Below are 17,217 nucleotides of genomic sequence, written 5' to 3' on the forward strand. Positions count from 1 at the left end.
GATTGTATTTTAGCTTATGCACTTATTATTTTCAGAGATATATTTTAATGCTGACAATAGAAATTATACATAAAACTGCATCATCGCCAGGTGGGCCTGCAAAAGATACAATCATATTACACAATGCTATTCAATACCATCACCACTAAACACAAACGTTATTGTCTTATCATGCCATTGTGTTTTGTGATGCCCAATTAAACACATATCAGATTCAGAGGCAGAGTTGACTGAGACGACTACAAATTTTAGGAGCACTAGGTCCCAGGTCTCCTTTCTTATTAGTTCATTCATCTAAAGATAGCACCGAGAAACTGTCACACATGAGGGTTGTCTTTTTTTAGGGCAATCTTTCTGCTCTTTCAAACATACACATGAGCCTATATGCTTAATGGAAAATTTCACGCCATTTTGCAGATTTTTTTTAGATCATTTTTTGCTAATTAATCAAATTTAAAGGTGATAAGCCTAAGAGTCCCAAATGTGCCGGCAGACAGTTTGATAAGCATTCACTGCATCAAGACAATCAACTCAGTGCCCAGAATTTAACCACCTACCATTAGCACAAGACAAAAACTGTTTGTGTTAAAGCTACTAATCAAGCTCTGTTAAATGTAGTTCAAATATAAACATATGCTCTGTCATTTCTGCCAATGTTGTTTCTTATTTTTCATATAACATACAGATGTCATATCTTATTCTATTCCATCTTATTCTAAAGTAACATCTTAGATCAATGCCATTTCATGCAGGCATGTTATGGACACCTATGCACTTGTCCTTAACATCCTTGATTCCAACTGATGCTGTAACTTGGGGTCCTGAGAGTGATGCTGTGTCATGCTGTTGTAATTGCAGGCAGAGAGGAGGAGTGTGTGGTTGTGTGGGTGTTTGTACTACAACCACTTAGTGCAGACAATGCTCTTTTAGGACTCTGCTAGATGATGTTTCTGGGTGCGGCTGGATATGTTGCTGATTTCTGGCTAACTGTCCTAGCAGACAATTATATTAGACACATGCTTTGAGCTAAGCATCCTTTTGTGTACTTCCACTTATGCATCTTACATAGCATGCTGTGAGGTGTGTGTTTGCTTACCTGGTCCTGGCAGCTCTGATTGTGGGTCTCCGGAGTCCAGAAGGCCCTGCGTGGGGCCACTCCGATGTGCAGTCTCACCAGGCATATCTGTGTGGCACAGCCTCTGACGCACTGCCTAAAAGATAGGAGCCAGTAAACTGAGGACTGAGAAAACGAGTAAAGGATGTTGTCTCCTCAGTGCAGAGATACAGATCCGTGTTCACTGCGCGTGCATTTATGTCAGCGTGCATGTGAGAAAGAGAGAGAGAAGGGTTACAGAGCCACGTCCGTTAACAGCATGGGAAATCTGTGCGTGAGCTGCAGTATTCTCTCTGATTACGACAGAGCCCACCCCAATCAGACTTTCTGTTGCTCTCCTCTCCCTTCCTCACTTCTGTGCTGCCTCATAACCTCGATCTCTCCCTCCCTTTCTCTCTCTCTCTCTCTCTCTCTCTATCTCTCTCTACTTCCCTCCTGCTCTCCCTTCGGCAAGTGGGTCTTGGAAAATGGTGTCAGCAGATTTCTGTATCTCTTGGAGGCTGGGGGATAATAATACAAAACACAGCAGAGATGCTGTGGACTGAAACATTAAAATCTAATCTGATAGCCATGCTGAAATAAAAATGTTTAAACCAGCATAAATGTGTTGGTTTTAGCTGGTTTAAGATGATCTCCCTGTCTGGCTAAGCTGGTGTTAATGTGTAAAAAAAAAACAAAAAAAAAAAACTCCAAAACCATCAAAACAGTTTGGGAGACCTGTTGAAGTTGGTGTTTTGGGACAGTTTGGGTCCTTACGAAATCGACTCTCCATCAGATATCAGTTACTATTGTAAGGTATTTTAATGAATCTTTGCAAATTGCCTTTTCCTAATAATGTGATAGTTAGCGAGTTTTGTGATGAAGAGATGAGCGGGGTGAGCAGAGCTCATTTGCATTTAAAGCGGAACGCAATAAAACAGTGTGCTGTAGACAGAGCTATTTTTGACAGGGTAAGAACTGTGTTGTTTTACACTACCATTGAGAAACTTTAACCAAACTATGTTACAGATGTTTCATTAAAACCCTAAAGAACTTGTGGAAAATAGGCCCCATTAAAGATTAGTGCAGTAAATATTAGGATTTTTAAAATAAATTATCCATGCATATCACAAATTTTTTTTACATGTACATTTACAGCAGTTAGCAAATGATCGAGTCAATTCTTTATGGACACAATCACATCTGTCTCTTCATGTTTTCTTGTTCTAGAAGACATTTCAGTTCATTTCACAATAAGAAAGAAAATACAAATGAGAGTAATGCAATTTCCATTTTATTGCCAACTTTAAGACAAGCAAACCAGTGTTGGGTGTTATATTATTTAAGCAAGAAGCGTTAAAATGATAGCCATACTGCAGACAAAAAATAAAATCTTGTTCTCCACTTCCCTCTTCTCTATACAACACATAGTCACTCCCCAGGGAGCACTTCTACGGTATTACCATCATGCAGAAATGTTTGTTTGGTTGTGACTAGTGAGATACTCTAACTAAAATGCATTGTGCTACATAATGTGTTAAAATCATAATGCAATTTATAAAACAGTTTTGAAGTATTTTGAAATGACAATACAGTAGAAATACTCTTTCAATGATAATGTTGTTTCAAATCAATGAGATAAAAACAACATCTTTAAAAATCAATGTAACTGTGCTTCATGAAAGTGTTTACTGCAGTAAATTTAACTACAGGGAACAGGGCTATGTTTCCACGGCAACTGTGGGGGAGAACTCATGGATGCTTTAGAAAGAGAATCCAATATTCAGCAGGTTCCAGCACTGGCAAGACCTAGGGACTTTCCTGGGTTTTTTTTTTTCTTTCTGCCTCTCACTTTCTGTTTCAAACATTCGGCTCTATCTCTGGAATTTTAGGGAACTGGATGACTGGAACACTCATAAAAAGTGATAAAGTCATTGGTTTTCGTGGTAAAATAATGTATCGGTTTACTCAGAAATGCCCAGAAACTACATGAAAAGTATAATGATATGTGCTTTACTGTAAAAACCTTGTGCATTTATAGGGGGTTCGTTCTGCTTTTGCTGCTATAACAGTTTTTATGCAGGCCTGTCAAGTTTTTCGACACCAGACTCAATAAAACATTTGAAATGTGTGCTAAATTCAGATGACCCAATAAAAAGAGACAGGAGAGGGCTTTCTATCATAATAGATAAATAAATAAACAGAATGAGAGATGTGTGGATCGAATAAGGAAGAATAACTACTCGTCACCTTCCGTGTAGCCTGCAGAGAGGTCAGCTCTCATTCGTTCTTCAAGGCTCTTCAAGGGCCCCTGCATAACTCAGTCTGACTGAGCTAACCCAAGCTGGGGTCGACCTGCCCTTCAAGGTAAGGAAGACTAGAAGGACTAAAATAAAAACTTGTTTCCTCTTGCACTGAAGTCACTGCCTGGCTAAACAAACATGCAGTGAAACCCCTTACGAAAAAAAACAAAAACAATCATCTATAATATAGATGATTGTTTTTATAACATGACAGGAGCTGAGCTCATTAATGTCATATAATGCAAAACAAACAAATTTATAAACAATTTGATAACAAGCTAATTATTTTAAACCAGAATTTTTCTTATAACTGATTGCAGTGGCATTAATGCCATGATGCATGATTCCCCAAAGAACCTTTCAGTGAACAGTTCTTAAAAATAAAAAAAATTTAAATTTGTAATTGCGTGGAATATTTTAATTATACAAAGAACCATTTTTTTCCACTATAAAGAAATGTCCTGTAAAAAAAGGAAAGGTTCCATTTATCTTAAAGTATCTCAAAGAAGAACTTTGAAGGCACTTTTTGCAGTGTATGGCATTAAAATAACCTTCCCTTAATAATTTTTCCAGCAGGGGATGGTAAAGTTTAGCACAGCGAGCATTTAGAAAAAAAACTTACCTGGTGCTTTTGAATGAAAGGGCCGAGGTCGGGCACAATCCTGGGAAATTCTCGTCAAGTAAATAAACTGTGAACTTTGTGTTTGATTGTCAACCATTATAGTTTTCAATAGATGACAAATTATTGGGCATCGTTTTAACAATGTCTATATTATACAACAGTTAAGTGCTCGAATGTGTTCAGTTCACAGCGCTTAAACTTCACTGTTTGTATCATTCTGATTGTTTGTGTTTTAGCGCGTTTTTTTGACGAGTTGTTGTCTGATTGGTGGTGATTACATCGTGACGCCAGTGGGTGGCAAGAAGCGATCGTCAATTAATGAGGGAGTCACTACTAAAACGATTAGTTTATTCTGGAACAGTCCACGTGTTACTAGGAGACCTCAGTTGATCGGAAACGTTTTCGCTGGTGAAGCAAAACCGACAAAATTGCCTTCAATAATTTGGGTCTAAAATGTAATTTACTAAATTTTAAAACTTTGTTTATTTAACTGTTGTGTTGGTTGGTAATCTGACCACAGAAGAGCTAAAGTTAGTTTTTTTTTTTAGGTCTGTATGGTCCCAAAAATATTTGGAAACTCGACCACACTTTAAGATGTCATTATGTTATACAAGTCAAGTGATAATTATTTTTTTAAGGGAAATATAGACCACAGATTATCAAAGCAACGTTTCATTAGGTTCCAAATTATAAATTAATAGCTAGCCTATTATTAAAACAAAATTGGAACAAGGTGAAAGAAAAGTGAGCTACACTCGTGTTTAACGTACCCTTCTATGAACTTGAGGGTATGTGACTTCAAGTTTTGAGTGATTTAAAGTGTTACTGTTTTAAAATTAAAATAGATTGCATATTTGAGCTAAGGTCAGATACACCCAAATATTTACTGTCAATTGATAACAGACAGGTCATTATTAAAGATGTTTATTAGATTCTGATACATATCAGTGTCTATGAAGTCTTAAATCATAGTAACAGATAGAAAAATAAATTCAGAACACATTTCATCAGACTTCTGTGCTCATTACACAAAATATTTTAAGATATAGTACATCACAGCATGACTGCAGACCGACAGCCAACATTAGCAAACCACATTCTCAAAAATACAACCATGAGTCACCATATGCTTTTTGATGAAAATACAAGATGCAATTTTATTGAAAACTCATTGCAAACATGGAGGTGAAAGTCTTAAATGGAAAAAAATCAATTTTTTCTGCACAAAATCTTTCAAGATTTCAACAGGAATGTCAGTTCTCCATGAAGACTGATGAGAGTATGCACTTCAGCCTTACCTGACAGCAAATAACAGTTCTGCAACTAGATCTAAACATACCAGAATGCACAACAACCTTTCCAAAATAAATATTTAAAAGAAATATTTATTCAAATCCAATATGTATTCTTACATACAGCCTTGTTTCACATATTTTTTATTAAATCACAAGTATATCAGGCGCTTTATCAGATGCTTTTATCCAAAGCGACTTACAGTGCATTCAGGCTATACATTTTTACCTATCATGTGTTCCCGAGGAATTGAACCCTCAACCTTGCGCTTGATAGGTCAATGCTCTACCAATTGAGCTACAGGAACACAAGTATATTAGCAAATATACAGATATCAGGTGAGTAGGCAAGTAGTTATTTTACTTCTTTAATGACATAACACCAGTAGAGTAGTGCTTTCTAAGTGTAAAGAAATCTTTTAAGTACTGAACTCCCAATCCCTTTTGCCATAAATATCTCCAGTCTCCTTGGCAACAAGGAAAGCCCCATGTGTTGTCTAGGCAACTGCATCAAAAACAGAAGGTGCATGTATTTATTATAAGTGAAAGTAGAGCGTGTGAACATCCAGTTGTTTGTGAGGACATGGACGATTAACACAAAGGTCTGACAATTTAGTTGTTTTCCCATGTGGTGAACACTGCTTGTGCCCTTCAGATCACTCACGCTTTAATTTCTCAACATTCGCTTAGCTCTTTGGCTCAGAGTTTCTTTTTTGGGAAGGCAGCGGATACACGACTCTGTTGCTTCCGAGCATCTGCTGATTTCTGGAGGCTCTGCTTTCGGTTCCTGCAGAGATTGATCACAGCTCCCAGATGCATTTGATTTCCACTCTGATGTTCGGGTGGATCATGGGAATTTAGGATGCTGCAACTATCTTTTTGTTGTGTGCGCGTGTATATGCAGTACTCAATATCTCTGTAATTTCCTCACCTTTAAGTCATGTTATTGTCTGAGGCTGTTAATGTCTATGAGCAGCCCGTGTCAAAAGCACTTCAAGTTATTGACAGGCTTGATGGCTCATTTAGCCATGTCCTCAGCCACTGCCTTCCCTAATTTGTCTTTCAAGTAAGCCACTTTCTGCCAGTCAGACTTCAGCTCCAGCCATTCAAAGTACGGCACCTGCAGGGGAAAACGTAATGTGTGAGTTTGTGACACATCAGTATGCTTGAGAGTGAAGGTGTGGTCAACTGTGGTTGAATTTTCATGAGTCATTTCAATAAAGAATCAGAGGGTGAAAGATTTCAAATTGGTCATGACTGTTGATTCATTGCATTGGCCAACTGCTTGGTTTAAAAGTGACATATGTTTAACTGGGCTCTTTCTCTCTCTCTATTATATATATATGTATATAAATAACAACATAATTGACAATATAGCGTTTTACCAGTTAAATTTTGCAGATGTGATGCAAAAATCAATCTCAGGAAAAAAGAAAACGGAGAGGTGTCATGAACTTTGGCATATTGAAATGGCTGTTGTCAGCAAGCGCATCAAATGGCAAGAGCATTATATCATTCCTTGGAAGTCAAGACGAGTCCAGCCAACTCGATCTATCTGTACCCCAGGAGGCAGAGGGCTAACAGGATTGGCCTACATGCTGCAGACAGAGCCGGAGACCTTTTCCACAGTTCTGTCTTTACCGCTGCTATTTATAACCCAAAGCCAGGGGAGACTGCCTGCCATGTAATAGCCATGACAATAGGAATAGAGCTAATCAGGCTAATTACATCGGCATTATAAAAAGGAGAGTACATCAAATAAGAAGTGCTATTGTGAGTTGGAAGAGCATCAGTAAATTATGTATAGCTGATCCTAACACTCTAACCCCTAATGCCCATGTAACTTATCCCTAATTAAATGATGCTTATAAAATAGGCTTACTTTTGTGCAGTAAACACTGCTGAGCTTGCACTTCATTAAAACTTATTTACAAGATAACTATAAAGTTTTAATACTCGTTCTAAAGGGCTGTTTCGCAGCAAGTAACGATAATGATTAATGTTACAATAATTCTTCTAATTCTATGAGAATAGAGAGAGGTCATCACCACAAATACTGTATAATCAAGACAAAGAGAAACACTATTGTTGGAATCAAGTTCGGACTGCTTTTTTCCAGTTTATGATCAAAAGCAATAAAAGCCATTTAGAATGTACATCAAAGATTAAACAGTAAAAGCAGCAAATGACAAACTGCAGTGCATACTTATAATAAAGTTAACAGGAATTTGTGTGGACACTAACATAGTTATCGTTTTTTGTGTCAACGGAGCTTAATTAAATGAGAACACTACAGATAAACAGATAAAAACACAGAGGAAAGATGGACACTGGAATCACAATTAAGAGTAAAAACATGAGCACCAGCTGATGCACAGATCAAATATACCCTTGTTTTCTTTCTGAACTCTTTAGGTTCTTAAGACATAACCAATTGTATTTATGGAATATTTTGATATAATTCTGTTTATTTGTCCATTCAAATGTGTAAGAATGCAATAAAGTGAGCTCAGTCCAGTGATTGCATTTATAAGAGACAGCTTCTGTGCATGTGCTGTGTTTGTGTGTGTACGTGCGCATCACAGAAAACAGCCTGCGAGTGCAGAAGTGAGTTCTATTTCGTCTTCTTGCGGTTGAATATTTTGAAATCACAATAAATGCATATACAGGAATCAAGAAGCAGAATCGAAATGTAATTTAATTTAAAAACAAGTCATTTGATTCCTGATATTACGCATCTGATTTCTGAATGTGGAATAGCTTTTCGATTCCCAACCTTCCTACTAAATTATTTCATTCTTGCATGCAAAAAAACCTTTATGCTGACTATGGGGCTATGTAAAATACTTTTTCAATGTAGGTTTATCATTTGTCATTTTCTTCCGATAATGTCGATAATCCTCCGTTTCCGAACTGTGGACATCGCAATACTTCCGAGACATCGTAGATATACGAGAATATCGTCATATCGCCCAGCCCTAATGACCAACCAATCAAAACCCATTTTTCAATAATTACCGATACCAAATGATATGGAACATTCTATCGTGATAAATGTTTTTAGCTTCATATCCTATCCTTGTATTTCACGGTGTCTCACCTCCACCACTATAAACCCAGCCAGCTGTAGGTGGCGTTTCTGCATGGCAAAGCGGCCCAGAAGATCCTTGCTCCTGAGGCAAAAGTTAGGAAACTCCCAAGCCACAAATGCTATTCTGAAATGGACAAACAACATTGACATATTTAGAAATCATCTCTGTATGTGAGCTTAGGACAAGGCTTTCACATTAACACTCACCGTCGAGCCCCTGCAGGTAAGGCATCACGTCCACCACCCCCAGGTAAATGAGGGGCTTTCAGGTTCTCCAAATCAATAGGTTTATTTTCTGAATCTACTACAAGTTCTACGTCTGTGGTGACAACAATCAATAGATTCACAAATTAACATGATTAACATTACAATTTAAGGATTCATGAATCAGATCTATGACCTCTGTTACCTTGAAAGTACAAAGTACATAACTCGCATCGCTCTAGTTTTCACAGTTCTACTCACCTATTGTCCAGCCGTATATGGTTTTGACAGCAGTGCGGAGGGCCTGTGTCCGGCTGTAGGTCAGGCTCTGAAGGGCTGAGTGTAGGCTGCTTTGCAGAGGGGTGCTGACCTCTGCTTTGCCCTGGGGAGCTAGCAGCAGCACAGCTGGAGATTCAATAGTGATACCTAGAGGCTCCAACTGAGCAAAAGAAGAGATATGCAGCAATTTCAGTCGATAGCTCTCAGTCCGATCCACAATGCCACCTGTTGGACAGAACAGAAAAACTTTATCATGATAAAATTTGACTGCAAGACTGACTATTGTGCACTGATTCACAGCCTTGTTCAATAGTATGAACTGTCCTTGTATGAAAAGAAGTGAATGGGAGATTTGTGTTTGTGTTCCATGAAAACAAATATCAGCATACAAGTTTAAATAGACATGAAAGTGTATAATTAAATCATAATTTATATCATAGTAAATATATTTTTTATTTTGAGGTGAACGATTAAAAAAAAATACATAGAAAACCATTTAAAGGTTTGAGGTTGGGAAGTTCTTAATATTTTTTTTTAAGAAATTACTTGCGCTTGCCAAATCTGCATTTATTATAATTTTATTGACATTGTAAAAACGACAATATTGCATAAATAATATTTTTGTACATTGGAAAATTGTATTTGTTCCTCTGATGTCAAATCACATTTTTTAGCAGCCATTCCGGTCTTCAGTGTCACATGATACTTTAGAAATCATTCTAATACAGTATGTTGATGTACAGTAATGCTGAAGAAATGATTTTATTTATTTTTTTAAATAAGGTTAAACACCGTTGTGCTGCTTAATACTTTTATGGAAACAATAATACATTTTTTAGGATAATTTGATGAATAGAAAGTCCAAAGAAACAGAATTATTAGAAGTAGAAGGGCAGTGCATGTTCGAATATCCTATCATGAAAAAAAAGACAGATGTAGTAGGTACTTATCACATCACCATAACATATTTTTTAAGTTCACCTGTCTTGATTCCAATAGAAAATCTATGGAAAGAACTAAAGATCAGAGTTGAGGCACACAGAACCTTAAAGACCGTTTGTGTTTGTGTGGAAGAATGGGCTAAAATCCTGAGCACCTGAGCAATGCATGCGACTAGTTTCTCCATACAGAATGTTTCTTGAAGTTGTCATTAACACAGGTTTTTGTACAAAGTATTATCTAAATTTCAGTAAGCATGTTCAATACTTTTTCCCTGTCATTATTGTGTCACGAACTTATTTTCTGAATTCATTTGTTTTGTTTTCTTTGTAAATATGGATTACTTGAGCTGTTATCGACATACTTCTTTTACCCGCTGTACAAGAAAATGAAGCTATACTGCCACCATGTGTTTCTGATGAGAACAGCAAATGATATTAATCACTGTGCAACATGAGAAATGTGAGTTCAGTAGCGGTCCCAAAATGTAGCGTACAGCCTATTCTGAATATTTTTAGCACATTCATTCCTACGCACCTGTAAGTTTCTTATGAAAGTCATACTTCGTAACAGAGGAGATATAATCAGGACTGGCCTGGTTCAGCACACACAGCGACCAGACCACGTCTGTCTTCAGGAAAGGCTCTAAATTCTGAAAGGAACCTTGCAAAGCTCTGTGTACCTATAGCCACACAAAAAACACTTTACATACATGCATATCAATATAAATACATAAATATCTATACATCTATATAGTACTCTTTTTGGTTACCTTTTGGTAAAACTCCTCTCCTTTACCAAGTTGGAAGTTGAGTTTGGCGAAAGATATGAGGAGATTACACACCTGCAGAGTGCTGTAGTTTTTACTATTATTCACATAGTGCTGAAAAACAACAGAGAGGGGAAAATAATAATCAAACTAAATATAAGGCTGCCTTCAAAGAAAGTTTCATTTACTTGATGGTTTGAATTTGATAAGAAATGCATCCAACCTGAGCAAAACCTTCAAATAGAGGCAAGTGCAGCCACTTGAGAAAGGCTAGAGACTTGGCACAGCGGGTTACGTCGAGGGAACTCAGTTCTGATAACCTAGGCAATAGCTCTGCCGCAATTCTCTGGAGCACTTGTGTCTGATGAAAATTCAGCTTACCTTTTATTTAGAGAAAAATGAGAACACGATTACACTTTTACAGTCATTTATACAAGTCTAGACAAAAAGCTGTGTAAGCTGTAAAATCTCACTGACCATACGCGTATGCAATGTCAAGCAGCAATGGTGTTTTCAGTTCAGAAGAGGGTTTCTGGTTCAGGTGGTATGAGAGAGCACGTAACAAAGGAACGGCCCGTCTGTTTTGAGAGGCCAGTGCAAATGCCACTCTCCGGATATCCTCTGCGCTGAAGCTCTCTGCCATCTCCAGAGCCTAGAAAGTATAAGATACAGTTCAGTGTTTGACAATCAAGTTACACAAGTTTAATACAACAAAATACAATTACAAAAGTGTGTTCAAATATATTAGGTTGGCTAGCTAGCTAAAGGTGTTTTTGTGTGTGTGCACTCACTTTGTCCTCCAGTTTGTCCATGAGAGAGGGGTTGAAAAGCGAAGCGCGGCCCATGAGAATGCTGACGGTACGACTGTCACACAGCTCTGTCCAGCGCAGCTCTAGTTGTTTCAGCAGGGCTGTGGTAAGCGCTTCATTTTCATACCTTTCACACACAAACAACAACATTGTGAGAACAGATCAGCTACTTACTGGACCAACAGCATCAAGAACTTAAGAAACCTTTCAGATGTAGTTATTCATTTATATCAGTTCCTTTCAAAGCAGACACATAAAAATGCTTAAAAGTTTGAGGTTGACAAGATTTCTTTGCTAAGAAGTCTGTTCTTTTCAGGAAAGGCTGCATTTATTTGATCAAAAATACAGTAAAACTGTAATATTGTGTTGTTGTTTTTTTACAATATTTTTTATATATTCTGAAAAGTATTTTTTTTTCCTTTGATGGCAAAACTGAATTTTCATCATCACTCCAATCTTTAGTGTTACATGATCCTTCAGAAATCATTACTGATTTGGTGTTCAAGAAACATTTCATATTGTTATCAATGTTACAAATGTTGTGCTGCTCAATACTTTTGTTAAACCATGATCCCTATTTTTTAAGATTCTTAGAGAATAGAAAGTGAAAAAGAAAATTATTTAAATATAAAATTCTTTACTCTCACTTTTTATCAATTTAACATATCCTGACACCATAAGTGTTAATTTCTGCAAAATATATCTTACAGAGCCCAAACTTTTAAACAGTAATTGTATCGTTTAATATAATTATTAATAGAACAACAAAAAAAAAAAAAGTATAACGGGGACAAGGAAAAAAAAATTCAGCTAGTTGATCAGATATATAAACGACTAGTCAGTATTAAGGAAGTTCTATACAATTAGTCAGATTCATATCCACCAGACCAATTAATGCAAGCGCCTTAACACAAATTATTAGCCTGTCTGCATGTATATTAAAACTTATAGCTAATAAAAATATAATATAAAATCCAAATACAAACACACATACATATATACATATATATATATAAATACATACATACATACATACACACACACACATATATATATATATATATACATATATACATACATACACATATATACATATTAGGGGTGTAACGATACGCGTATTCGTATTGAACCGTTCGGTACGACGCTTTCGGTTCGGTACGCGGTATGCATTATGTATACCGAACGGTTCGTTGGAGTAATTAATTATATTTGAAAAAAAAAAAAAAAGAGAGAGAAAGAAATATAATGATATGCGTTCAACAAGGTAGCCCAATAACCCAAACAACGTAACAGGCAACGCCCCTGACACTCCCGAAGAAGAAGAAAACACCATCTTATATGTTTATGTTAGGCTACTCAGCAGGCGCTCGCTCACTCAGTACACGCTGAAGGCTCGTTGCAAAATAGCCAATGCGTTTAACAGACTAGAAATGAGAAGATCCTCCAATAACCAACAGGTCTGGTGTTTGGGTGCACTTTGGATTCCCTTTAAGCTATAATGGTGATGGCAAGAGAGTGGTGGATAAATAAACAACGGTATGTCGCATCTGCAACATGACAGGGTACACCAGCGGGATTACAAAAAAAAAAAAAAAAAAACCAGCGGAAATATCTGGGATATATGCGTCAGTACTATCTGGGAAAAGACGAAAAAAAGGAGAAACATGCACGCAGCAAACTATCCCTGCAGCATTTAGACACTATAGCTTACAGGGAATCCAACCCAAACACCAGACCTGTTGGTTATTTTAGGATCTTATATTTCTGGTCTGTTAAATGCATTAGACATTTTGCAACGAGCCTTCAGCGCGTGCTGAGTGAGCGAGCGCCTTAGGGGCCGTTCACATATCGCTCCTAAAAACGCATGGAAAACGCTAAGCACGTCTTTCTCCTCCTTTCCAAAGCGCTCGGGCAGAAGCGCTCATGAGGCGTCTGTCTTTGCTAAGCAACAATGACGTGCTCTCTCCATGAGACGCGGAAATTTCAGCGAAGGATAAATGGATTTGCAGCTCTAAAAATCGCTTGCAGTAGCTCTGCTACTGAATTTATTTCAAAATTGCAATCCATATACAACTATGATCAGCTGTTCCTTCATCTTGGCTGAGCTCTCAACGTTGTTACGGGAAAGGATGAAGCTGATTGGTTGGTTCTTGTCACATGACCCGCGGTGCGCTTGCGGCATTCTGAAAAGTTGAGATGTTTTTACATTTTGCTGTATCTAAAACGTATCGAACCGAACCGAACCGTGACATCAGTGTATCGTATCGAACCGAACCGTGAATTTTGTGAACCGTTACACCCCTAATACATATACATACATACATATATATACATATACATATACATATATACATATACATATATATACACATACATATATATATACATACATATATATATATATACAGTGCCTTGCGAAAGTATTCGGCCCCCTTGAACGTTGCGACCTTTTGCCACATTTCAGGCTTCAAACATAAAGATATGAAACTGTATTTTTTTGTGAAGAATCAACAACAAGTGGGACACAATCATGAAGTGGAACGAAATTTACTTGATATTTCAAACTTTTTTAACAAATAAAAAACTTAAAAATTGGGTGTGCAAAATTATTTAGCCCCTTTACTTTCAGTGCAGCAAACTCTCTCCAGAAGTTCAGTGAGGATCTCTGAATGATCCAATGTTGACCTAAATGACTAATGATATAAAATAGAATCCACCTGTGTGTAATCAAGTCTGTGTAATCAAGTGTATAAATGCACCTGCACTGTGATAGTCTCAGAGGTCCGTCTAAAGCGCAGAGAGCATCATGAAGAACAAGGAACACACCAGGCAGGTCCGAGATACTGTTGTGGAGCAGTTTAAAGCCGGATTTGGATACAAAAAGATTTCCCAAGCTTTAAACATCCCAAGGAGCACTGTGCAAGCGATAAAATTGAAATGGAAGGAGTATCAGACCACTGCAAATCTACCAAGACCTGGCCGTCCCTCTAAACTTTCAGCTCATACAAGAAGACTGATCAGGGATGCAGCCAAGAGGCCCATGATCACTCTGGATGAACTGCAGAGATCTACAGCTGAGGTGGGAGACTCTGTCCATAGGACAACAATCAGTCGTATACTGTACAAATCTGGCCTTTATGGAAGAGTGGCAAGAAGAAAGCTATTTCTTAAAGATATCCATAAAAAGTGTTGTTTAAAGTTTGCCACAAGCCACCTGGGAGACACCCCAAACATGTGGAAGAAGGTGCTCTGGTCAGATGAAACCAAAATCGAACTTTTTGGTAACAATGCAAAACGTTATGTTTGGCGTAAAAGAAACACAGCTCATCACCCTGAACACACCATCCCCACTGTCAAACATGGTGGTGGCAGCATCATGGTTTGGGCCTGCTTTTCTTCAGCAGGGACAGGGAAGATGGTTAAAATTGACGGGAAGATGGATGGAGCCAAATACAGGACCATTCTGGAAGAAAACCTGATGGAAGCTGCAAAAGACCTGAGACTGGGACGGAGATTTGTCTTCCAACAAGATAATGATCCAAAACATAAAGCAAAAGCTACAATGGAATGGTTCACAAATAAACATATCCAGGTGTTAGAATGGCCAAGTCAAAGTCCAGACCTGAATCCAATCGAGAATCTGTGGAAAGAACTGAAAACTGCTGTTCACAAATGCTCTCCATCCAACCTCACTGAGCTCGAGCTGTTTTGCAAGGAGGAATGGGCAAAAATTTCAGTCTCTCGATGTGCAAAACTGATAGAGACATACCCCAAACGACTTACAGCAGTAATAGCAGCAAACGATGGCGCTACAAAGTATTAACTTAAGGGGGCTGAATAATTTTGCACGCCCAATTTTTCAGTTTTTTATTTGTTAAAAAAGTTTGAAATATCTAAAATTTCGTTCCACTTCATGATTGTGTCCCACTTGTTGTTGATTCTTCACAAAAAATTACAGTTTTCTATCTTTATGTTTAAAGCCTGAAATGTGGCAAAAGGTCGCAAAGTTCAAGGGGGCAGAATACTTTCACAAGGCACTGTACATATATACATACATATACATATATATAAAAATACGTCAACCAATATAATCAGCTAGTTTATAATCTCACTGACTACTAGTCATCCCTAAAATATTACATTTTAAATTATCATGTGATAATAATTCCTATAGTTAGGAATCAAGCTGTAAAGCATTTGAATCCCACCCTCGTCTTCGCTGAAAGGCTACCCAGTCCACCAGGTAGGCCAGGTGACGGTATGTGAGGCGCCGGATCCTCCAGAGCACTTCATTCTGGATGGAGCGGAGTAGAGGGGCATCAGAAGGGAGACCCAACATAGTGAGAGCACGCAGAAGACCCACCAGAGATCCATTCCACACCGAGGTCACCTGTGAGAGAACAACAAAAAAATATAATCTTCTACAGTCTCGATGTCATTGATGAGTGGACTTCCCATTCAATCTTGGTTACCTGAGATTGTACAGTCTCCAGCATGCTCTCGCAGCGTGGATCCTGCAGGATTCCTTCACCACCCTTCTCCATGACCCGTAGGTTCAGCTGGACCAGACACCTGGCAGCATCACTGGCAGATCTGCCTTGCTCTTCCCACAACTTAAGCACTTCCTCTGGGGTGGATGCCTTTTCAACAAGTCGGACTAGTTGCGTTTGGTCATACGGAAATGCCGTCTCCTCCATCTTAGCCAGTTCATTGCCCTGATAGAGGTGCCTAGCAGAAGGTCGGGTCCAAGACAGGGACATCAGGCACACTGGCTCTGTCTGGTGGACTGTGGAGGCCTGTAGTTTGGCTGAGGCTGTGGCAGTCTGAGGGCAGCGAGGATATAATCGCGCCCATCTGCACAGCAGCCTGGTGGTCATTTTGAAAAGGGCACTTCCTGTATTCAACAACCAGTCAAAGCATTTGCACCCACATCTCACCCAAGCACCTAAGAAATAAAACGGACAGATGAGAAAAATCTCAGTTGTGAGAAAATGAACCCAACTTATATAAAAACAGCACCAGTCAAATACTGATGTTAATTTATATGGTGTTGTTTTTTTTTTTTTTTTTTTTAGCAAATAGCATTCTTTAACTTAAATTATTTTACTAGTATTTTTTACTAGTATTTTACTAGTTGCTAATACAAAAAAAAAGAAAAGAAAAAGAAAAGAAAAAAAAAGGGAAGAGTATTGGGCTTCAACACGCTCCGAGTGAATCTGAATCTAACCATCATATAAAGATCTGTCAAGTGTCTAAATTACCTCGCTGTCTGTCGTGGGTTAACGTCTATTCTGACCTTGCCGATTTGGGCAAGCGCCGCAATAGTCTTACGAAACTGTCCACACCAAACACTAATACAGTTCAATAAACATGTTCTAGCGAAACTGAACGGGGCTGCTCTGTAACCACAGGTAAAGCAAACATTGCTTTTCTTACCTTGTCAAATGAGCTTTTATAACAGCTGCGACGACATTCACATGGAACGATCGGTAGGAGTCGCTGAGGTTTTGCGTCAGTGAACCGGTAACATGTGATTTAGACAGCGCATTGTGATTGGTCAGTATGCCTACACGTTACAAAGAAAAACTGAGCCTGAATGGTGTACGATTCCTTTGCATATTATATACATATATATATGAAAGTCACGAAATTTTACCCTATTCATCTTATATTCATTTTAGCAAGTCAAACCACAAATTCACAGGTTTAAATAAATAAATCAAAAGTAATACCAATTTTATTAATCTGAAATTAAAACATTATATGTACAGTCAAATACATTTATTGGTCTGTTTGATCATTTCAGTTAATTCTTA

At 37.9% G+C, this 17,217-nt stretch overlaps 2 protein-coding genes across 7 annotated transcripts in view; both read right to left on the bottom strand.

Moving 5' to 3' along the window:
- LOC127974347 (uncharacterized) overlaps window positions 1–4,262 on the bottom strand; it is a 16,293-nt gene extending 12,031 nt beyond the window's left edge. The window contains exons 1-3 of one of the 4 annotated variants that reach the window (XM_052577544.1): window positions 4,019–4,261; window positions 3,344–3,548; window positions 1,097–1,211 (exon numbers count right to left, since the gene is read on the bottom strand). In XM_052577544.1, the coding sequence (XP_052433504.1) occupies window positions 1,097–1,181 (85 nt within the window). In that variant the 5' untranslated portion in view covers window positions 1,182–1,211; window positions 3,344–3,548; window positions 4,019–4,261. Of the gene's footprint in view, window positions 1–1,096; window positions 1,443–3,343; window positions 3,549–4,018 lie in introns of those variants that run through there. The other 3 variants (XM_052577545.1, XM_052577542.1, XM_052577543.1) reach the window with 3 other exon arrangements.
- A 664-nt stretch (window positions 4,263–4,926) lies between these two features.
- On the bottom strand, window positions 4,927–17,000 carry LOC127974353 (FAST kinase domain-containing protein 4). Of its 3 annotated transcripts, none has more exons than XM_052577556.1 (12): window positions 16,838–17,000; window positions 15,874–16,295; window positions 15,610–15,791; window positions 11,384–11,528; window positions 11,070–11,244; window positions 10,816–10,973; window positions 10,596–10,706; window positions 10,361–10,505; window positions 8,867–9,109; window positions 8,609–8,720; window positions 8,411–8,525; window positions 4,927–6,430 (listed from the first exon to the last, which is right to left on the bottom strand). In XM_052577556.1, the coding sequence occupies exons 2-12, from the start codon at window positions 16,276–16,278 to the stop codon at window positions 6,329–6,331; spliced, it is 1,893 nt and encodes a 630-aa protein (XP_052433516.1). In that variant the 5' UTR covers window positions 16,279–16,295; window positions 16,838–17,000; the 3' UTR covers window positions 4,927–6,328. The 3 variants fall into 3 exon arrangements, with proteins under 3 accessions (XP_052433516.1, XP_052433515.1, XP_052433517.1); XM_052577555.1 differs by having other exon boundaries at window positions 15,874–16,346; window positions 16,838–16,988; XM_052577557.1 differs by lacking the exon at window positions 16,838–17,000 and adding an exon at window positions 16,663–16,820 and having other exon boundaries at window positions 15,874–16,346.
- Window positions 17,001–17,217: the final 217 nt, after the last annotated feature.

Source organism: Carassius gibelio, chromosome B16 (assembly GCF_023724105.1).
Source record: "Carassius gibelio isolate Cgi1373 ecotype wild population from Czech Republic chromosome B16, carGib1.2-hapl.c, whole genome shotgun sequence".
In the NCBI taxonomy this organism is placed as follows: domain Eukaryota; kingdom Metazoa; phylum Chordata; class Actinopteri; order Cypriniformes; family Cyprinidae; genus Carassius; species Carassius gibelio.

What these genes read in the sequence shown, in the direction of transcription:
- LOC127974353 (XM_052577556.1), bottom strand. Translation starts at nt 16,278, where the DNA reads ATGACCACCAGGCTGCTGTGCAGATGGGCGCGATTATATCCTCGCTGC. An exon ending in TATTTGAAGGTTTTGCTCAG is followed by an intron (nt 10,707 to 10,815) that starts GTTGGATGCATT and finishes GTTGTTTTTCAG; the next exon opens with CACTATGTGAATAATAGTAA. An exon ending in GAGAGGAGTTTTACCAAAAG is followed by an intron (nt 10,506 to 10,595) that starts GTAACCAAAAAG and finishes GTGTGGCTATAG; the next exon opens with GTACACAGAGCTTTGCAAGG.